The 23,827-nt window shown below is 35.1% G+C and overlaps 1 protein-coding gene across 4 annotated transcripts in view; it reads left to right on the top strand.

Moving 5' to 3' along the window:
* The window catches only part of DENND4A (DENN domain containing 4A), a 57,419-nt gene that overhangs the window by 14,513 nt on the left and 19,079 nt on the right, over nt 1-23,827 (top strand). For all 4 annotated transcript variants that reach the window (XM_075713463.1, XM_075713465.1, XM_075713467.1 and 1 more), the window contains 14 exons: nt 64-393; nt 1,007-1,256; nt 2,830-2,899; nt 4,485-4,654; nt 5,356-5,597; nt 7,880-7,946; nt 11,640-11,698; nt 12,331-12,475; nt 13,072-13,247; nt 15,032-15,132; nt 17,069-17,287; nt 17,532-17,677; nt 22,688-22,821; nt 23,692-23,827. In XM_075713463.1, coding sequence (XP_075569578.1) covers nt 86-393; nt 1,007-1,256; nt 2,830-2,899; nt 4,485-4,654; nt 5,356-5,597; nt 7,880-7,946; nt 11,640-11,698; nt 12,331-12,475; nt 13,072-13,247; nt 15,032-15,132; nt 17,069-17,287; nt 17,532-17,677; nt 22,688-22,821; nt 23,692-23,827 — 2,223 coding nt within the window. In that variant the 5' untranslated portion in view covers nt 64-85. The remainder of the gene's footprint in view (nt 1-63; nt 394-1,006; nt 1,257-2,829; nt 2,900-4,484; nt 4,655-5,355; nt 5,598-7,879; nt 7,947-11,639; nt 11,699-12,330; nt 12,476-13,071; nt 13,248-15,031; nt 15,133-17,068; nt 17,288-17,531; nt 17,678-22,687; nt 22,822-23,691) is intronic.

Here is a 23,827-nt window from a genome sequence, read left to right on the forward strand (position 1 = left end):
TTATTATTTCTGATAGCTTATAATTTCCTTTAAAAATACTGATATATATTTCTTTCTTACCAGTTATAACGTCTTGTAATGGAAGATGGAAGACAAAGGGGCTCGTGTTGCTGACTACTTTGTTGTCGCAGGATTAACAGATATTTCAAAACCACTAGAGGAAGAAATCCACTTCAATGATGCTTGCCATAAAATCGCTAAACCAAAAGAACCTGTTACAGATGTAACAGTAATTAATAAATCTCTAGGGGAGGAAGTTCCTCAGGGATATAAATGCATAGATGTTACTCCCTCAGGACTGTCTGCAGATCTTAATAATGGCAGTCTTGTAGGACCGCAAATATACCTTTGTTATCGCCGAGGAAGGGATAAGCCCCCACTTACTGATTTGGGGTGAGTGGTTTTTCTGTTCCAGTAAGTGATTTTTTTTTGGCAGTTTTATTTGACTAATGAGGGTTAGTCAAATACCATACTTTTTAAATAAAAGGCAAAACTCTAAACAGGGAGATATTTCTTGACTTCAGCATACTGTAACCCAGTATGGTAGAAAAACGCATGTTGAATAGATTTTGGTGACAAGTGTAATCCTGTGCACTTTGGAGTTTTCAAAGCCATTTATAATTTTCAATGTATGTATTTTTGTTGAGATAAGATGCTTAACCTATTTCATACAGATTGAAAAGAGGTGAGTTGTATGATGTTCTTAGGATCAGGCAATGAATCTTTAATAGAATCGAAAATAACACTATTTTGCAGTAAACAAAACACTTCAAAGCAATTATACATGAGGAAAACTAGTATAGTTGCATCACGAAGCTTTTCTGTTGGAATGCAATTTGATATAATGTGACCTGAACTTGTCAGTAAAAATGTTTTGATTGGAGATGAGACAAGAGCTGCTGTTAAACTAGTACTATTCAGTTATAATTATTAGTATAGTATTAGCATTCAAAGTGTTAAAAAAAATTATGTGCCTTCTGACTTTTGTTCATCCCATTTTAACTAGGGTTTTATATGATGGGAAAGAAAGAGTAAAGCAAGGTTGTGAAATAATTCAAACTACTCCATATGGTCGGCCTGCTAATATCAGTGGCAACGCCTCATCACAAAGAGTGTACATCACTTACCGAAGAGCATCTGAAAACATGACACAAAACACGTTGGCTGTTACGGATATATGTATAATCATACCAAGTAAAGGAGAAACCCCTCCACATACATTCTGCAAGGTTGACAAGAACCTTAATAATAGTATGGTAAGATTCAAAATCTGGATTTTGAACACTTGATATTCAATGATGTAATATTTGTGGAGTATTTTTGATGGTTCTTAGAGTACCTGGTGAAAAATTTTGATAAGCACTCTCCAAAGATAAATCAAATCTTGGAAGAGTTGGAGGATTACATTTCTTTGTTCCTGTTTGTAACAATGTCTTTTTGGAAGCCTTGGAGCAAATAATCTTTTTAGTGTTGGCTTCAGCAGCTTTGGATTAGTCCTTAGAACCTGTTGTGTCACTGTGTGTATAACGGGAAGTTTCACAGACGTGGCTGTTTCTGACACTGATTTGACTCTTGTGATGGGAATTCTCTATCTAACAACTGCCTTCTGTTTTGTTTTTAAACTCCCCTATTACCTACAGTGCTATTTTATAAGTGTTATTCTCCTCAGTAGTTTCACAAACTTCTTCTCTGAAGGAAGTTACATGTAAGTGATGTTGGATGCTGTTGACTGTAAGCCTGTTTAAATGCTTAATGGTTCCAAAGCTACACCTGCTAAAATACATGGGTGTCACAGCACTTTGTTTTGTAGAACTTAATATTTAGGTGTCTCCTAGTTGAATCTGCAGCCTTATATGCTGGCTTTTGTAGGGTCCTCAAAAGTCAGCATGCTGACTGCATATGTAAGTAGTATCATGAAAAAAAATCATGGAAATTGATCTGTACCTGGTTTTAAATAAATGCCTGTAGACATTAACAAATGGATTTTTCAGTTCTATGAGTCCCTGTATTGACTTGGTTATGGGAGTGCTGTTTCTTTCTCCCATCTCTAAAAGCCTTGTGTGCCCTTAAAGGGTGCCGGTCTTGTCATCAATTCTGTGGCTTTCCATGTTCTTTATTCTCATGTCCAGAAATTGAGAACTTAAAAAATATTTAAAACCATTAACAATGCCAGAAAGGGAATTGTTGTTTAGAAGCTGCAAAAACTATGACGTTATGCTGCAGTGTTTCACAGACTATGAAATTACAGATGGAATAAGGAATTGGGCTTAAAGATTAGCATGATGAAAATAAAAATGCAGGCACAAAAGAAAATTGTTAAGTATTAAAGTAATACACAAATGTAGTTAATAACAGAAACATTGCGCTCTGTGTGTGTACATGCATATATTTATGTATATATGTATGTATATCTGTCTATATACCTGTCTATGTACACATTTAAGTGAGAAGTTTAACAAAATGGAGAAAGGTTGAAATAGTTACATGGATGACAATTGTACTTAAAATTCTGTAGCTGTGTTAACGAATGTTTTAGAGAAGAATTTGTAGATGTCATGCTTCAGTCTATAAACCAGTTCTGTTTTAGAGGTCAGGCTGACGCCTGCCATGGATTGGTTAGCTCAGAGCTGACACAGTACTTTTCTTTCAGTTATCTGTTTGTGGCTGCTGTAGCAGGTCCCAAATTCCTATGTCTTAATGCTCTATGGTTTTGTGTGTAGATTATGGCTCTTTGTAAACAAGGAAGAGGAGGTTTTTCCTCCACTCTTTTCTGTTATGTCCTTTTGTTATACTTCATCATGTAATCCAATAATTTCTTTTGTTTTACAGTGGGGCTCAGCAGTGTATTTATGTTATAAAAAGTCTGTGGCAAAAACCAACACCATATCATATAAAGCTGGTATGTAACTACTACTTAGCTTTTTTTATCTTCAATTCAGGATGTACAGGCTGCTTTGTCAAATAATTCTTCAATTAAAAAATGTATTACATTACAAAGACACTGTCTTGGCATTATCCAAAAAGGACTCTTTCCCTGAAGAATTCTTTTAAAATAATGTCCTAAAATGAGCCTTAGAATTACGTATCATGACTATTTTGTTTTAAAATTTGCTTTTAACTGGAAGCTCAGTTGTGTCTTGATAGGTTTCTACAAACCTGTGTGTCTCCTACCTCTGTTTTTGTTGCTGATAACTGTCTCTTAAGGATGTGTGTGTATATCTGCAGAAGAAAATACTGCAAAAATTATTTGATGGACTTTCATGAGCACTTCTTTAAGAAATGTTTTGAAGAATACTGCAGACTTCTACACTGCCCTGAACATCAGTGGCTTTGAGCTCTTTAAGTATTTTTGGGTTGTGTATCATCTTTATTTTGTTGGTTTTGTTTATAAGACAATTGGATTTGCTGTGGCTCTGATGAAATGTGTTGGGTTTTCTTTTTTTAAACCCCTGATTTTGTTTGAGTGCAAATCATGAGCATGATTCAGCCTTAAGCTTTAATTCGCTTATATCCCTTTGAGATGCTGCTCTCAGTCCTAAACTACTGTTGTTTACAAACTAAAAGGTGGACAATATTTGTAAATAAGTAAAAATTTTAAAAGGCCCCACATCTGGTGGTAGCTTGCACAAAATTTTGCTTCTTGGGGGGGGGGGGAGGGAACATACTGCCTTTCTTGATTGCCAGTTTTTATTGCTTATTAATATTTAACTATATTAGAAAAGAATGTGTAGTAATTGTGTTCTCTAATGCAGAGAATTCCTAAATCCCTTCACGCAATATTCATTCTCAGTTTGGAGTCCCCTGGGCTGGCCATAAGAAAGGATAGATTGCTACAGCTGTATGATGTAATTGAAGTCCTGTATGTTAAGAGCCTCTGCTTCAGAACTTCATGTTTTACAGCTATGTTTAAAATTAAGTCTAAACACATTAGTCTGATAGCACATTAGCTGAATCCTCAGCTGAGGTGGGTCAGCATAATTAATTGGTTCGATTCTATTGATATTAAAAAAAAAAAAATCTAATATCAAACATACCAGATTTTTCAGGACACTTGTTGGCAAAAATTAATTGCTTTCACAATTGAAAACATCAGTCTTATTTCTCAATTATTCAGGTTACCATTTTTTCAACTAAATTTTAAGTCTTTACCCATACTAGTGATGAATGTGAGCAATTATAATAGCTTAGATGCACACAACCCGCAAACAGAAAAAGATAAATTAATTACGAATAGTTCCTAGAATAGTAAGCAGGATTTCAGTCCAATATTTTAGTCAGGTGATTTCTCCTTAGGCCTTGGAAGCATGCTGCCGCTTTCCAGCTATTTGCTATGCCTGATTATTTACAACTTTTCTTTACTGATCTTCTGAAGTTAGTGTATGCTCATATACGATTTTTCTGGGCATGTTTTTATGGAATGAGCTATTACAAATATGCTTCTGCTATTCCTTACGTAACTGCCTCTTTACAAACTGCCTTTATAGGTTTAATATGCAGATATCCCGAAGAAGATTATGAATCATTCCCGTTACCAGAATCTGTGCCTCTCTTTTGTCTGCCTATGGGTGCAACGATTGAATGTTGGCCATCTAACAGTAAATACCCTCTCCCGGTTTTTTCTACGTTTGTACTAACTGGAGCTTCTGCAGAAAAGGTATTTTGAAAGCTTAAAAAAAAAAAAATTGTTAACAATTAAAGTTAAAAAATTTGGTTGTTTATCACTTCAGGATGATGATAATGCATATTTTCATAGGCAGACTTGAATCTGTTCATTTGGGCTTAATTCAAAGACTGCTTTAAAAAGTGACTTGCATTTATTTCACTGCTGGACTGTTGATCATATAAACATGTACTCCTTTTGCTTTGCAATCATGTTAGCCTTTGAAACTACAGAGCTATAAAAATTCTGACTGGATATATGTGCAAGTATACTATTTTTACTGCAAGCATGGAAACAACCTTGCATGTATATACTTGTTCTAAAAAGTAAATTGGCTGTCAGAGGAACACTGCTTTGAGTTGCTTACAAAGGGTTCCTAAAATAGCTTTAAAGGCAATTGTAGGAGCAGTTGACTGCAGTTGGACTCTATATAATCATTATTTTTCTCTCACTTAAATGGTTTCATAAATTACTTTTTCTCATATGACATTAAGTGTTTTAAATAAATAATAGACAGTCTGGATTTTCACAGCCATAAGAATATTCCAGAATACATTACTTCAAAAGATGGTGCATTAATGTAACTTTTCAAACAGTAACATAGACTTGATTTTCCTTGCGTGTTTGGGGTTTGTTAGATTGCTTTGAAGACCGAGGCAGATTTATTGACTTCAAATCAACTGTGTTGTGTGCAGGTATATGGTGCTGCTATTCAGTTTTATGAACTGTATCCTGAAGAGAATCTCACAGAGAAACAAAAATCTCAACTGGGATTAGCAGCTGCTGTTGAGGGAAAGTCAGACACATGCAGAACAGTTCAAACAAATAAATGCATCTGTCTGCTCTCTCATTGGCCTTTCTTTGATGCTTTCAAGAAGTTCCTTACCTTTCTGTATCGTTACTCCATTTCTGGTCCACATGTCCTACCCATTGAGAAGTAAGTAATTTTGAAAATCCGTAACAGTAATTTCAGTTGATGAGAGCTCTTTTTTTACTTCTATGTTTTCTATAATATCCTTTTGACTTTAGTCATCAAACATTAAATATAATGGTTACACTAGATTAAGCACTTTTCTCCATTGATTAGATGTATCTTTACTTCCTGAAAAAGCCTAGGGTTTTTATTTGTGATTTAAGTGCCTGCAAAGGTGTATCTGAAAGCCTTTTTTAATTAGCTTTGTACCCTTTAGCACAGTGATTAGGAAGAGCAAGGTTATAAATCCTTTCTTAACGTTGCATCCATTAAGTTAGGAGAATGAAATATGTAGTTTTGCATTTTTTTCAAATGCCTATTTGTTGTGTAATGAGAGATAATAAAGCAGATTGAATTTTTTGCACTAAAAATCCTTCTCTATTTGTCATAAATAAACTTAATTTCCTTCTTACATAAAGGATTTCACATTTTAAAAAGCAGAGGAAATCCTTATATCCACGAAGTGGTTGATATCTGTAATTGATATGTAATACCATTTAACATTTCTAGGCTGATATAAGTTTTTAATGCGTCAGATTTCAAATGTGGTATTTGCTTTTTTATTTTATAACACATTAGTCTTTTTCTGATTAAACATCAATATTAAGTTTTATGAGACTGACTTTGTGTATTAAGCATTTTTTGTGACTGTTTATCCACTTCATTATTCCACTTTGTATCTACTATACTTGTTTTAAAATTCTGATGGTGTAAACTTCACATAATGAAAATTTTTTTTTTTTTTTTTAACCGAGAACTGTTTTTGAGTTTTGGGAATTAATACAATGAGAAGTAAATAAATATTTTATTAATTTTGATTTTACAGATTTATTTGCTTATTCTGATGATTTGTAAACTGACTGGTCAGTTTACTGTGGATAATATAGCAACACTGTTGTGCATGAAGTTATAGTATCTAGCCTAGTCTCTTCGGCTATTTTAATGATGTTGAAGGTTGTCTGTGCCATACATGTGTATTTGAACATTTTTCAGTCAGTCCTGCTTCTGTAAGCAGCAGGCCTTTCCCTTGATGTTTGCTGTATGTTCCATATTTCTGCCAGTATCTTCATACCCTAGTAATAAAGACAAAATCCCAAATTTGTTGTCAGCCTGACTCCTTTCCTGTTGTCATTGCCATGTGGCTGCACAGATGTTGATGCTGACACAAGGGAGATCAATTGAGGAGTGGCGAAGAGGAGGCACAAGACTGCTTCTGGTTAATGCCACTTATGTGATTGTAGAACAGCAACAAAAAGTTAAGCCTAGCACAAGTACACAAAACTAAAAACACAGTAAAAATGGAAATTTTTTTTGCATATTTCTAATGGCATAATATGCAGCTACATTGAAATATATGTGTGAAACATATAGCTTTGAATCAGAAATATGTAAAATGAGTCTTCAATATAAATCGATGCTTATTTGTAGGTTTCTCTGAATTTCTTCAAAATTTGGTTGTTGTCTGTGTCATAATAATGGTAAAAGTTGCAGAAGTCACAGTAAAGTATGTGCTGTAGCATGCAGTTTATGTTGGATTACCTGTTTCTTCCTGAGGTTCTACTGATTGCATCTAGTTTCTTTTAACGTGGAAGTGTGCATTATGTAGATGTCCTACACTTTTAGAACTTTTGTAAGTTTAATCAACTTATAAAACAGAACTAATTCAAATTTTAAAACCATTTTTCTGTATTTGTAGTAGATGGAAAAACTTTAACGCTTTTCTTCATCAGAAATCTTACATAACATTCTGTATTTGGAAGTGAAGAAAATGGATGTGAAGAAAACAGATGAACTTAATGACTCTCCCTGATACTCAGCTGTGAATATTTTTTTGCAAATAAGCAGTGCTAGTCTCTGAGGTACAGTGCTATTTCAAGCCAGCCTCAGAAGCATTGTAGAATGGTATTGTGATACTCAAACATCAATATTTCTACTTTAGAATCACAAAAAAAAAAAGAAAAAAAAAAAAGAAAAAAGCTCCTTGTAACTTTTCAGTCTCACAAACCAAGCTTGTAGTCTGAAAGATAATCTGGCCTGCCGTTTTGGTTGTTGCTAGTAGAAAAATAGGTTTTCAAGGTCACAATATCCCTGTAGGATTTGGGGGCTAGGGGTTTTTTTTCTCTCTGTCTTCTGACTAACTATGTGCCATTTTTATATAATAATTTCTCTTACTGGCAATAATTTTGTCTTGAGGTAGAGCAGTTTAAGCTTATTTCTACTAAATCAGTATTTTTCTTTTCCTTTAGACACATTTCCCATTTCATGCATAAAGTTCCTTTTCCATCCCCTCAGAGGCCAAGAATTCTAGTTCAGGTAAGTGTAAATTTCTTCTTAATAGCTATGCCTTAAGTGAAGACAAAACAGCTGTTGAACAGGTGAGTAAATGGAAAATGTAATTTTTATGTTAAAATTTTTTTTTTTGGTTCAGGATTTTTTTCCTAAATTTATACACTTAGTTTTTTCTCGCTGTTGTTTCCAGCTTAGTTAAGGACTTTAATGAGTCTGTTTAATGATACTGTTTAGTGAGCTTAGGACTTAGGGGGTTTTTTTCTGAGTATATGGAAATTAATGAAAAACTACTCGAAAGTCAGCATCTGGTTTGAGTTTTGCAATAGCTTTTGAACTGTTTTCTTCTTGCTACTGTATGAAGGCTGAGTGTAAAATAAATAAAATGAAAACCAGATGTGAAGAGTATATTCATGAGTACCTGTTTTCCCAAAGGGCTTCATGCTGTCCTCTACATAATGGATAGCTCTTACTGAAAACTGCAAGAGCCACGCACATTCAACAGAGGCACACTTTATCAACTGTGACCCTTATTCTGTCCTACCTGCAAGACCCAGCATATTTTACTGTGTGTTGAGTGAAATGGTATAATTGCTGGGATTAGGTTACCTGTTATTTGAAATTTCACCCATCTCACTGTTGGTAGGAGAGAGGAAATCCCTATCTCAAAGGCTTCTTAAGTGAAGTGTTAGTAAATCTTTGTATTTTTTTTCCTCCTAAGAAGCAAAATGGGTAGAGACATGTTAAAATTTTATTGCTGAGAAAGACATCTCTGTTCTGGTTGTAGTTATTCTACCAATCCTGTGGTTTTGAACAAGTTGTTACAAAATGATGTTACTCTCTGTTACTACTTGTATGAAATAAAACGTGGAGAGCCCTGTGCAGTTTTCAGTCTTAATGTATTAGCCCATATGCTAATGAAGTCTTTCAGAGTAAATACAATCTTGGGTTATGTCTTTATAGAATGTATTGAATATTAAAGATCCTCCTTAGTGTACTTGGATATTCGAAAGAGGTGACATTTATTACTGTCACTGAAAAGGGGTTGGCGAACAGTTATACTGAAACTGTATCTGCCACTTCTGTCACTTGTATTGTGATTTTTAAGTTCAATTAAAAACCTAGCATTTTTACATCTTGCAGGTCTTTTTGTATTCACATTCAATAAAATATTTGTGCTAGGGAACACTAAACACATGTTTACAGATGAGTTTAGAGAAAAACATTTAATTTTTTTAGTCTGAATTTTTAGGGAACTCTGTCAAGGTGTACATGGGTGTATATATCATGGGACAAAGTCTGAGGACCTAGATGTCAGTGGTATGAAATTATGTCTGTTACACCTTATTTTCAAAATGTGGTATGTCAGGTTAGTACAACTTTAGTAGCTGATAGTACACATGGAGAACATGCCGCTTTTAAAGTAGGCGTGGTAGTTGAAGTCTGTGAATAAGTACTTCCTTCAAGCTGCTTTCAGGGTCTTTTGAGTTGTGTTTTGATACTGCACTGAATAAAATCACAGGTGATTGTATCTAAGATGTTTTCCCAAAAATAGTGTAGGAAGTGCCTGTATTCTTGAAAATTACAAGCTTTTAGGATTTCATTTCATTGAAGAAATAGTAATTTTTCTCTGAACTTTGTTAATGTAGAACATGGTAGTCTTTAGCTAAGTAATTAGTATGGCAAATCATTCAATGTGTTGCTGTAGAATGTCTCCCACATGTCTATATGCTTTCTGAAAATGAGACCTGATATGTTTTAGTAACTGCAGGTATGCCAGTCTGGATGCGGATCCTTAGATCCTTCTTAGTATCTGTTACAAGTGAGAGAGAACATGGCATGTATCTGACTTTTAAGCTCAAAAGAAATTATAGCCATTAGTAAAATGCTCAGGAATGTTCCCGATTTGCCAGTTTCCAGCTGCCATAGGTTGTTTCTGATCTGAAATCTGCTAGGCTCTGTTCTCCATGTCCTACATTCCCTTATTACACAGATGTGCCTGTTCTAATGATGTATTCACAACCTGCAAACTTCAAGAGCACATCAAGTAGTATGTTTCTCCCTCTGAGGAATGGGGGCAGTAAGTGCCCCTTCTGCCTAAGGGAGACGTGCTCTTTGACTAGATGCTTGATTGTGTTTATCTGCTTTTGCTGAAACACAAAAGTTATAGGACATTAGGCTGACACTTCCTTTCTGAGGGTAGTTTATGAAGGTTACCTCAGGCTGAAAAAATGAGGTCTCTGAATTCTTTCACTGAACAAGCTAATGGTGGTGGTTGTCACAAGGTGACTTGCTTGAAGACAAATCTAGCATGTAGAGTGGTGTGGCCATCCTCGTTTGTCACTGAAGCTAAATGTAGCATCAGCCTTCAAAAGCTCTGTTGTGTGAAATACACAAGGAAGCAGTATTGCACAGACTGTTGTTAATGTCATATGTTTTGTGTGTCTGTCCAGGCACAGTGTTAGGTGACTTAGTGCTTCAGCATTTATATTACTAATTCATCTGATCTTCTGACTTCTATTGTCTGGTTATCTACAGTGGGGTCTAAGGTGAAACGTACTCAAAAATGACATGTTACTAAAAGTTGTCTGAACTTGCAGCTTAGTTGTACAAGTTACTGTGACTTACTGAATTACTACTACTTGTATGTGTGCTTTTATACAATAGATAGAAAAATGCAGGACCACTTAGCAGGGAGGATTAAGCTAACCGGTGTCTTGTTACCTTGGATTTACTATGGCTGAAAACGTCAGTTGTGCTTTGATAAATTGATTCATAGAATCGTAGAATGGTTTGGGTTGGAAGAGACCTTAAAGATCATCTAGTCCAACCCCCCTGCCATGGGCAGGGACACCTTCCACTAGACCAGGTTGCTCAAAGCCCTGTCCAACCTGGCCGTGCACACTTCCAGGGATGGGGCATCCACAGCTTCTCTGGGCAACCTGTTCCAGTGCCTCACCACTCTCATAGTGAAGAATTTCTTCCTTATATCTAATCTAAATCTACCCTCTTTCAGTTTAAAGCCATTACCCCTTGCCCTAGCATTGTCCTATGAATATGTATCTGTATTCTTGTACTCGTTTGAATCCTCTTATTCATGCTGAATATATGAATGATTTCTCTTGATGTCATATCACTGTAAGAAAGAAATGTGAATTAATAAGATCTTTGTCTTGGATCTTCAACTAATGCAAATTTTAAAGATTCTATCAAAGCTGAGCTGAGCCGTTTCTACCAGCTAAGAGCCTAATTCTCATGCCTTCTGAAGAAAATATTTCTTTACATTACGATCTGCCATCTCTCCCCTTCATGCATTTTATCCATGTTTTTCCTCCTAAATCCAAAAAGAATCCCCCCTGGCCCCTGAAAGCTGTACGAACTATGCATCCTCACTTCCCTTAAAACACAGAAGGCTTCATTTTTCAGCAGTTAATATATTCAATTTTTTTCAGTATTAGCTAGTTTAAATTCCTCTTTATGAATATGCAATGTATTCAATTCTGATCAAGAAAGGAAGATCGTGCTTTGCCTGGTTTTTACAAAAAGATACTGATGCATAGCATTGCGCGCCGCTTCTTACAGTGCTATACAGCTGGGATATGTAAAGTTCAGCTTAGTTTAAATTTTATTTCTAGGTGTTCTTTGTTATAGTTGTGTAATTTCTAATAAATATTTCCAAACTTCAGAATAAAAAGAACGTATTTTAAATTTTTTTTCCAGCTATCTCCCCATGATAACCTGATTCTTAGCCAACCTGTGTCATCACCCCTTCCACTGAGGCAAGTAGCAGTATCTTCTGTTTAATTGCGAAATGTATTCTGATTTACATTGCGGAAAAGATTTGGTACTTGGAGTTGTAATTGTGCAAATTAACTTACCTTGTCTGGTGCCTTTTGTAGCTAGTGTATCTGAAATTTATGTGACTAGACCTGCACCCTGACAAGGATACATTTTTCAAATAACTTCAGTGGTTCTTGAGACAGAATTTAGGTTGTTAGATCCACTTTCTAGGAGCTGGTACCTGGGCTCCCAAGATAGTGCAGCTTTTGTATTGCAAGGTAATTGAAGGAGTTCTGTGACTGTCTTAACTGTCGTGTCTCGGTGCAGGAGAATAATTAAAGAAATGTATGTTGTCTCCCTGTAAATCGCTTCTCAAAGAAAAATCATGCACGTGTCCTGAAAATACTCTAAACTGATTGAAGAGTCTGAAGGAATCATGGTTACTGTTGGGAAGTAACCATTCTTCACTGAACAGTACCGAGTAGTCTGCCTCACAATCATCTTTACAAGAAAGATTTGCAGATTTACATTTATAAAATCCTACTCTAATGCCTCTTTTTCTATTTTGTTACTGAACGTTTTTTTTTTACAGTCCCTTGTAACTCACCAGTGTGTTTATATTCTGTAACAGTGGGGGCAAGTTTTCTACACTACTTCAGAATTTAGGACCTGAAAATGCAGTAACTCTACTTGTATTTGCTGTGACGGAACATAAAATTCTCATCCATTCATTGCGACCTTCTGTCCTTACTAGTGTGACAGAGGCGTTAGTCTCTGTAAGTAATATTTTTTTTTTTTAATCATACACATATAAGTGGAAAAAAGAATGTTTTTTAGATAAAATCTAAAATTAGTAGTAGTGCTGTTAGGCTTAAAGGTAACTTAAAAATAAGAATGAAAATAAAGATCATTAGAGAGAAAAATTCATGTTGCTAATGATATCCCACAAAGACAGAAGAGGAAGAGTAACTGTTGTTGGTTCTTTGTGTGTAAATATTGTAACTAAGCATGTTGTTTGGTCATCACAATGCACTGAATATGAGTTTCTGATTTTCCCAAATAGCACTGTATTGTCTCTCACAGAATTTCAAATGCATGTTATTTTCCTGTCTGTCTTCACTAAGCATTGTTTTGCTACCTCTGCTATATGCAGTCTATTATACCAAAGAGGTTTTTTTGTTCAAATTAAACAAATTGAATTTTAGAGAAATGAGTGCATTTTTTAATCTAATAATCTGCATCTAGATTTTCAGCAATAAATATCTACCATGTTAAATAATTTTGAAGTGGCAGTGACGTGTGGTTTATACTTGCATAGGCTGTATTATCATGCCTGTTTAACCTATGTTTTTGTCTCTGCATATTTTCAAAGATGATATTTCCCTTCCACTGGCCTTGCCCATATATTCCTCTCTGTCCCTTGGCACTGGCAGATGTGTTAAGTGCGCCATGCCCGTTCATAGTGGGAATTGATTCAAGATACTTTGATCTCTATGACCCTCCACCAGATGTTAGCTGTGTTGACCTAGATACCAATACAATTTCTCAGTAAGTATTTATTAACAATTTTTCTTCTGTGATTTTTTTTTTCTTCCTGTTTTCAAAGGCAAAAACTATATTTTTGGCAAAACTTTAGGGGGTTTTTCTAATATATTATCCTTCTTGAAATGAGCATGGTAGAAATTCTATCTCCTGTTCAACATGGCAGAGTAGAGGTACAATCCTCATGGAACATTATTGCCTTCTATTCTATTACATTAAAATCTTATTGCACATGTTGGCACATTTCCTAGATTAACCATACTGTATCTCACTTCATTGTCTCTGGAGGAGAACAGTCATTTTTGTTTTTCATGATCAGCTTTCTTAGTGTTGAAGAAATTCCAGTATCTTCATATGGGCATCTGCTTGAAAACTATAACAAATCATACTCCATGTCAATATGAAGTATAGGAACTTCATGTTGAGAATGAGAGATTTGAACTTTCATGGGTGAGAGAGTCTTAATTAAGACATAGAATCATGCCATCATTAGCGAACTGAAATAACAGTATGATAATATTTCTCCTTCAGAACTGTGTAGAGTACTAAGTTTTTCTGCAATATTGATTATCTAGTATCTGAAATACTAGTAAGGGACAACAGTGCACTGTTAAAACCATTGGGAAAGAGTCCATATTGTTATGATATTCAAACCAAATAATTATTTATTTCTTTGTGATGATGTGATACAAAAATAGACAGAAGAGAGTAAGGCTTCTACTTCCAAGATTCTAAACCACACAAAATTAAACTTGTATTTCAGAATTAAACTTTTATTTCAGTATAATGTTTAGTATACTCAGTGTATATTTAGTGTAACTTCTCAAAGTCTTTGGTCAGTGTTCTTTTATATCATCCTCCTGTTGGTAGCAGTCTTTCAGCATTACTTTGTCTAACTAAAAACTTTTTCTAAGTTTTCTTATTTGTAGGATTATTTTTGCTTCAGTAGTTGTGTGTGGATTTAGAGAAGGTTGCATATAAGTATCTGTAAATAGAAACTTTTGTTAAGGATTTTATGCTGATACCAAGTTTGTATAGCAATTCTGCTTTGAAGTTTTAGGAACTAGTTCAAACTAGCCTGTGATAGCTCTAGGTTTGGTTTTCTTACTTTTTGGGTAAGAGGAATGTGTTTGTGCATTTCTTCTGGTATTTGTCTAATTAGCTACATATTCATTAATGGAAAATAGTTTATTTCCAGTTATTTCTGTTTTCATTCTACTTTTTAGCTGATTATCTCTGCATTTTCTTAGAACAGATGAATTCTGTTTCATCGTATGGAAAAAAGCGTCGAACAAATCCTTACAGTTTTTGCAACTTTGATAGGATTTTCAGGCTTGCTGGTGCCCTCTGACAAAGAACGTTGTAATTTTTTTTCATCACGACAATGATATAGTTAAGTCCAAATCTATATGTACTAAACACAAAGCAGTTATATCAAAATTATTTTGGGTTACTACAAGCATTCTAGTCATTATGTCCATTCTAGATTAAGTAACTACAGCTCAGAATATAGATTGTGTGGTGGCTGCTTGTGCAATGGCAGGTGCCTAATACTATTAATCCATCTAATCATCATCCTGAAATACAGGGCATTGGTTGGATGGCTGTGATCAAATCTACATATAGCGAATCAAGTTTGACTTTGTTTTTCAATCCTTCTCAGTCCTGTTTTAATGGGGCAAATTGTATATGTTCTCCCATTTCTCTGGTGGGATAGAAAAATCCTCTGAATACAGTCCTATATACTCACATATTCTGTGTATACTCATAACTTTTTTTTTTCCTTCCAGAACTGGAGATAAGAAAGCTATTGCATGGAAGATCTTACCAAAGAAACCTTGTAAAAATCTGATGAACACTTTAAGTAACTTGTATCAGCAGCTGGCAGAATGTGAGTGGGAAAGTACATAATAAGATTTACATTGGATACAGTGTGCCACATTAACAGATAAATATAGCTAATTAAATAGGTTCTTAAGTCACTCGTTACATAATGTTTTCTTATCAAATGGGGAAATTTGTGCTTTAAGTCCAGAGATTAGAACCCATGTAGGGGCTTTTGGGGTGGAGGAGACTTCCATATGTATAAGGCGGTGCTCAACAGATAGCCCTTTGTATCGATGTTACCCTTGTACCAAAGAAAAAAAAGGCAGAGCTTCTATGAGAAGGGAATAGTAAAGCAAAGAGTAGGGCAGGACCTAATATTTGGTTTGTCTTCAAAGCCTGCTCAAGTCTGCTGATGTCTTGACAATTGAGATAACTTTGACACTCAAGCTGATAGCACTTAAAATTTTAAGATGGAAATAACAAATGTTTTAAAAACATTGGGTTTTTCAATATATAGCACAATTACTGGTCATGTCTAAGAAAAAATTGGTTGTTGACAGAATCCTCAAATATTGCAGAGCAAGGTTATATTGAACCTTGATGTGAGAAAGCAGAAAAATGGATAGGGATGGTGTTAGTGAAATTCTTTAAAACAAAACATTTGGAAATATAAATGTAGTCAAGGCCAGCTGATGTGCTTGGGTGTCGTAGCTAATAGGCTTCGTGAAGTGGGAAGGAAGTCCATCAGCACTCTCATATTACCTGTCTGCTTAGAAGGTGATTTCCATAGACAGTGGAGGGAGCCTGAAGGAGCAACAATTGTAAAATCAAGTTGCTGTGGCAGAGACAGCAAGTGGTTAAGACTTAAATCGGAGTATGAAAAGGATGGGGTTGATCAACACTGCATGTTTGAGAAATACATACCTGGAAAGCATAATGCATGAGGTCTTTGTAATTGCCACCTGGACTTAGGGCACTTCTTTTTAAAGGCTGTTTACACCTTCTTGGCTATTGAGGTCACTAGAGTTTAATTGTGTCCTAATTAGAATGTACAGAAACAGAAGTTTATTGGTGTGTGCTGCACAAAAAAATGTGTATAGCTGATAGGTGACAAATTCTGTTGCTTCAAAATTTTGATATATTTTACTGTGAGGGTTTCTTTAGAAAAATTTTTAAACCTTATGTTTTCTATACTCTATAAAAATAGAGTGGTACTGATCTTTAAGTAATTTACTCTGTGATAAGAATTTAACATGATATCAATATAAGGTTGGCTATAATTATATTATATGGAAACACAGTAATGAAACTATCCTTTTACTTTTTTGAGACCTTATTAGAATGTTACTGTACTTTGTGTGTGTGGCAGTGAAGTCTTAGCTAGACTTCTGATGGCTTTAAAATGTCGATGCAGGTATCTACTTTAAGAATCGGGATTTTGCTAGATCTTTTGAAAAAATGCCTGCTTTCTCTCTGTATCAGTGTTTTGCATTGTGTTGTGTTTTGATGGCTCCACTTTGCATCTGAATGGTGTTTTTCTGTGTATATAGGTACTTAATATGTATAATCCGCTTTTTGGGAACACTTTGAAATGAAAGGCATTGTAAAAAAAAAAGTTAATATACACATCCCATCTATGTGTCTGTCCCTACAATATGTTTCTCTAATCAGCTCTTGTATAAATTTTCATATGCTTTTATAAACAGCTTTCTCTGAGGTTTTTTTTTTAAGCTCTGTCCATACTGTTTCTCTCTGTTACTGCACTAATGAATGTGCTGAAAAGGTAAATGTATCTTGCTTTTGGTATTATCCAGAGATACATGAGTTGTATGAGGTCAGGCTGAGTTTATTGTCACATGTCATGATTGAATTTAATTGCATATATTTTAATCTGTTCCAAACTTAATGAAGCTCAGTAATCAATGAATCTATTAGGATAAAGAGAAATTTTTTTTACCAATATCGGAAAAAAAAATGATGTGAAATGTTTTTATTCACAGTGCAACAGCGGCCAAGAGAAGATGCATTAATGGAATTAGCAATGAATGACTACGACTTTAATTCTGGGAAGAAATTGCATCTGTTAGATTTGGAGATCCAGGAAGCATTCCTGTGTTTCATGGCCTCAATACTAAAAGGTTACAGGTCTTATCTCAGGCCAATAACAGAGGCACCCTCTGAAACAGCCACAGATGCAAGTTCTCTCTTTGAACTACAAGGTGAAGAGTCATCAACTTGTTTTATGTATATTAATTAATTATTTTAGATTCTCTCTCTTATTTAAAGAATAAAAACATTTGCAGTGTTCGTGTTATGAATGATGGTAGAAATGTAAGTGCAGAAAAAATTGCGTCGTAGTGGCAAAGATTACAGAATGGTTATTGCTCGTTAGAAGAATGTGTGCTGAATTTGAGGGCTTTTTTGTTTTGCGCATTCTTACGTGCTTCTGATTTTACTTTGCAGGTTTCCTCAAAAGTCGAGATCGTTCACATCAGAAGTTCTACACACTGATGACCAAAACTCAAATGTTTATTCGCTTCATTGAAGAGTGTTCTTTTGTCAGTGATAAGGATGCAAGCCTTGCATTTTTTGATGACTGTGTGGATAAAGTAAGCATGTCTTCATATGCATATAGATTTTAACTTCTGCTGTTTGCGTTATCTGATACAGTACAAGCAGAATATATTTGAAGTGCAAGTTTATTTCTATTTTTTCCTATTTTCTAGTCACTGGAGCCTTCCATTTTCCTTTCTTGTTGGGCTTTGTTTCATTTTTTTCTTCAGATTCTTGAAAGTGTAAATATAACAACATGAGAACAAATGAGAAGTGCTAATTTTCACATGTATATAAGCTTCTGAAATACTGGCCCATAGCAAGTAGTGTAATATTCTGACTGTAAAGTAGCAACTTTGAGCTTCTTTATCAGAGAATTCTATTCCTTAGATTAAACTACAAGCATTTTTATAGACTGTGTAATATTTCATGCAGCCATTTAGGAAGGGGGTTGATGAGCAGCACACTAAAAGATATAAGGTAGTGTCACTGTTTTTTAATCATTATAAATAGAAGGTTCCTTAAGCCTTTCTTTTTTTTTTTTTTTTTTTTTTTTAAACCATGTGCTGGCCAGTTCTTTCTAATAGTAATTGTCTAGTTACTATTAGAGAATTTTTAGAAGGCTTGTACTAAATGTAAATAATTAAAATGAATCTTTATCAATTCTCCTTTCATTCATACTGCTGTCAGTAGCTTCCCCCAATTCAAAACCAGCTTGCTGATGTAAATATTTTAAATATAGTGCTTGTATTGATACTCTTCACTTGGATAAGAATATTTTCTAATGACCTTGTTACCAAATACTGATGGATATGAAATGTATAGGTTTCTTAAAGTAGGCAAGATTTATTATGGTGTGTCACACAAGTCTTGCGTAAGCTGTTATTATTTGTGGGTTCTCTTACTCTACTGTCCTATTTGTGTTGCAGTAAAGGAATACCTTGTTCTCTGTTGCTATGCTGTTCTCTCGTTAGTAATGAGAAGGAAAGGCAATTGTTAAGGATTATGTGACAAGGACTGTAAAAGTGCAACACAGTCACAATTGGTGTTTTTTTTTAAATAAGCTTAGAACTTTTGCTGGACTGGAGCTCACAGAATGTTAGATTTCCCAGTTCAAAGTGGATTTCTTTTTTAGTCTTCCCTGGAAGTATCACTTGGATTTTTAAAAATCCTAAGATATTTATAAGAAATGTCCACATTAGTATAGTGTTGAGCACTGTGAAGAACTGATTTTCTAAAAAGTGCAGGTATATTAGCTTTTGAAAATTCATTGTATTTCCAAAGAGGGTCTACAAAAGTGTTTTGAGACTGCTTCAGATTTTTTTTTCTCATTAGCTTTTGTTTTCAGAGGAACTGAGCTGAAACCCACAATCTTATATCCGTGTTTGCTTCTATTGTAACATGAAAGAAAATTTTATGAATATGATAAGAAATTCCACGCCTACCTGTCGTCTTACTGGCTACCTGTAACACTCTATTCTGGGACACTGATGTTTAAGTAATGCACAGTTGTCGAGGATTTCCTGTAAAGTAGGTCACCTGCTGTTTGTTCCACAAGAATTAATACTGAAGACTATGAAAACTGGTTTGTACAGTTTCTGTTTATGGCTATTTCTGCTATGAGAGTGCAGAAGAGCTAAAAGGAGTTGTTTTGAAAACAAATCTGGAAGCAGTTAAGTTTGAGAGAAATATAGAAGCATGGCCTAATGGTTTTTAATGCTCTTTATAGCTTTTGCCAGTCTCTATTTTATTAGTAGCAGTTCTCAAAAGTGTGCTTCACAGTTCTACAGCATGAGTTGCAGGTATTCGTGGGCTAATTAATTTAATTGCAAACATTTCTGTAACATTCACTCGATTATCCTGTAGTTCAGTTAAAAAGCCTTCAACACGTAGCACTTGCTTTGCTTTATGCCAGTTAGTGTTTAAAACTGGGAGATCTCCTAGACAGGAATAATACGTACCCCAGTGACTAAACACTACTGAGCAGTACTTCATTTTCATTGCGTTGCACGTTAGTTCTCTGACTAATGTTAAATAGGATTTTTATTCAGAATGCGATGACTATGTAAGTGTCAAATTCTATCTGTTGTATTTCATTTTATAGGATGGTTTATGAGGGCACTGAAGGTGATGCCCTAGCTAAAGTTATCTTGCCTAGGAATTCAAACAGTTCTTCCAAAAAAGTAATACTTAGGTTGGTGATGCCACTGTGAGACTGCATGTAATCTGTGGAGCTGTTGGAGCTTTCACCTCTTCTAAAAGTACAGCTCATACTTGTACACCGAAGCAGAGACTCATTTGTTCTAATGCCAGTTATTTTGCTAGTTGATGCTGTGGGCAGCTTCGTTCCACAATAAAAAAAATGCTCATGACTGTGCCATGAGAATAAATTTTACAGAAAACACTTGTACTTCTCTAACTTCTATTTCTGTCAGTGAAGATTTAATTCAGTTTTATTAATGGGACAACTTCTATGCCAGTGGTAATCATGGGGAAACTGAGGTACTGGAATTACTAGGCATTTAAAATTTGCCATGGCTTTAGAATTGCTTGTGAAACTAGGTTTTCATTGACATGAGGGAGTGTGTTCCCATGTAGGATTTTTTTGAACAATGCTATATTTGCCTCATCATTTCTTTCCTGCTTCTCTTTCTTGATTTCTCTTATTTCTGATACTGTGCTTAACAGTAACATACAAAGTCAAAATACTGAAGTATCCCAAGGACTGCTACGCAAACTAGGTCTTTAGCCAAGATGCTCTATTTTGACCAGATATCCAATTTGAATGATTCCAGTAAAGTGAATATTTATTTATATATTAGTGTTTTCACTGGGTGAACCAGTACCTGAATGGGTATGTGTGAAAGAGTGATGTCATGGGTTGAAAGAAGATACAACACTTTCTTATGGGTAGTTATAAGCCACTGGGTTGAGACAAATTTTATGTACTGTGAAATTAGTTATTTATAAAATATAATTTAAGCCCTGCCTCAAATAATTAATAAGAATAGTTGAAGCTGAAGAGTAATCTCTCCTATATGTTATTTTATCCTAGATAGCAGCAGCAGAGATTGTAATTGATTACCCGTTTTGTCTACTGAAAGATATGATGTAATTGTCTCACAAGTTTTCATTTTTCCAGGAATTCAAAAGTTACCTCAATTCAATACATATTTAAGCTACTGGCTTTATTGTATTTTGCTGGTGAAACTTGTAACTGTGGGGTTTTTACATCCTTAGAAGTATTTAAATTGCCAAGTAAGGTTTTGTTTATTTCTACTTTTCAGGAACCATATGTTCTTGCTACTTGGCTGGTTCGGTTTGCTAATACTTTCCATCTGTCTCATGCAGTAAAATGTGTAATTAAGAACACCTCTTTGTACGTTTACCAAATTTTAAATATTCGAGAATTCTACTGAAACTGCTTGATATATTTCCACCTCGCTGGAGGGAGAGAACTGTGGAGTATGCTTCTTCCTGTACATTAATTCTCTGTTGCTAAACTCTTAAGGCATGAAGAACATGCATCCTTGGGTTCCACAGGTTGCTTATTCATTTCTTCAAAATAATTACCATTTGGCTGTAACTTGGTTGCCATTTAAACCATTTAAATCATGTCTGTAAATGTAAACTGTGACAGCATGAGCTGAACGCTGGGGTTATCAATACGTGAATAAAAAGCATGTTCTGTGTGTTGTGAAGTAAATAGTTTTGATAGCGCCGACTCTTTTGAGATAGACGTGTCTCATCTCGCAAGCAGAAGCAGTGCTTATGAGGTATTGAAGGAGACACAGTTGGTGACAGAAGATCAGGGACAAAGCAATACAAATACCAGTACAAGTATCAAACAACAGCTCTCGGGCAGAATGTAATACATGTTCTATTTGCTCTGTTCCTAGTGGTTTCTGTAATACGAACAGTAGTGGTAGGAAGCTTGTAGTATAGTTAAAGGCTTGTCTGTTCTTTTTCTCAAAGGGAAACAGTTCATAGTTTCCCAAAATCTTGTCTGTCTAGTCTGGGGTGGCCGAGTTTTGCTTTAGTTCTTTATTTTTATCTCAAGCAATAGAATGAAATTCTGTCAGTAAAATTGTTGGACGGTTTTTTCCTGCCTGATCCTGCAGTTTGATGCTTTGAAATTTGCCTGGAGCTTGGAGTATGTCTCTGCTGCTGTCTTTAAAGCAGGGACATTAATTTGGGAAGTCCAAATTTCTCCTTCTCTCTGCAACAGCCAGGCTAGCCAGGCAAAGATATGTGGTCAAATTGCCTGTTACAAAGCTGAAAACAAAACAAAACAGGTGCAGCTGTAATTTAGGCTTAATTATAGTATTATTACAAGTTGCCTTGGTTATCCATCAACTGAATTTCTGTCCTGGCTTTGAGAGGACAGGACCACCCAATATGTGCTGTATCTTAACACATACAACTTGAGTTATCTGAAAGAGAAAAAAATCGTGAAGCTACGCTTCACCTTTCAGATAACTGGGTTTTTTTAGAAAAACAAAGTTACTTCTATCCCCCTTTAATTTTAGTAAGGTCACACATTTTTATTCCATTGTCTCTTCAAATGCATGTGTATTTCTGCAATGTCTGCAAACTAGCATGACCTTAGTGACTATGCAAGTGACTGAAATTGCTAGTGTTGTCTGTAGATTCTGTATACCTCAGACAATTGGATAAAGTTTGTTACTGTTTTCAGTGGTTAAAATAGAGGGAAAAAAATAGCTCTTATTTTCATATTTAAAAATAAATTTCAAGTTACTGCTGCAATTGGCAGCATAATTCCAGAAATGGTTGTATTCAGAAAGATTAACCTCTTTGTACAACTACTTATACTATTTAACTGAAAACAGTCGGTTCGGAGTATATTGTTAAACATTTATTATTGTGTTAGGGTAAAGTTTACAAAAACAATGCAATGCTCATTATAACTTAGCAAGGCATCCTTACTTTCAAGATGCAATCCTTTGGTGCTGATACGGACCTTGCCCTGCTTGACCGTATGGCTTTAATGGCAGAAAATACAGTAACACTAGTAACTACTTTTTCTTTTAACATAACTTCTCCAGGTAGATATGGACAAAACTGGGGAAACACGGCTTATAGAGCTGGATGAGTCATACAAGAGTGAGCACACAGTTTTCATAACACCACCTGAGATCCCTCATCTGCCAAATGGTGAAGAGCACCCTCTACAATACAGGTAACCTAAGGGCACAGTAGGATGCCAGCCAAAATCCAAACAGCTGCCCTTGTAGAGTTAGTTTCTAGGTTCTTGCGATAGCCATGAAGTACAGATTTTTCCTGTCCCTTTATGTTGCTCAAGTAAAAATGTCTATGTAAAATGCCTAGGGTGCCAGCTCTTTTGAAGTTTTAATGATTTTTGTGTGTGTGTGTATACGCACAGAAGCAGTAATACTTAATAAAGCTGGCTGTGTGTTCACATTATTGTGCTAGCTTTTGACACTTTTTAAGGTTAAAATTGAAATTAATGGACCCAGTCTGGCCTGCTGCTACTACTGATAACAATACAAGCTGCAGATACTCTTTGGAAAGAGAGAGTGCCTTTCAAAGAATCACTGAAAACTGGTGTTACTAATTTAGTAATTATGTCACATGAGTTTGTCTATTGGTTTCTTCATTAATTCTGAGAAACATTTTTAAATCTAATTTAATCGTTTAGATAGTTTGATATTGTTCATATTGATTTTTATAAACCTCTGTCATGTGATGCTCACTAGGGACTAAGCCACACAGATTTTTTTTTTTTTATTAACTAGAATCAATACTAATGCATTTGACACTTCAAAGAAAAGGCTATGAAAGCAAAAGTATTTATCAATTTAAGTTGCTTACACTGAAATAACAGGTTAAGAGACTGTGCAGGCTTATGAAATCATGCAGATGGATTAGTAAACCACTTTGTCAACACTGTCTTTAAAGGTTCACTTTTGTGTTTTCTATTTCCTGTGTAGCTTCTAGTGCAACTGTGTAATTGATTTAATTTGCTATAATGTGACATGTTTACTTTGGAACTGCCTTACAGGAGTTAAGTGACGCATTTCTTTTACAGCTATAATGGATTTCCAGTATTAAAACTAGATTTGTTTGAGCGACCTGAAAGATTTCTCACAGCACCAAATAACAAACTGTCCTCAAAAGCCAGTAGTCCCAACAGCCCATCGCCAATGTTCCGAAGAACTAAACAG

This window comes from Pelecanus crispus, chromosome 7 (assembly GCF_030463565.1).
Source record: "Pelecanus crispus isolate bPelCri1 chromosome 7, bPelCri1.pri, whole genome shotgun sequence".
NCBI classification, from domain to species: Eukaryota; Metazoa; Chordata; class Aves; order Pelecaniformes; family Pelecanidae; genus Pelecanus; species Pelecanus crispus.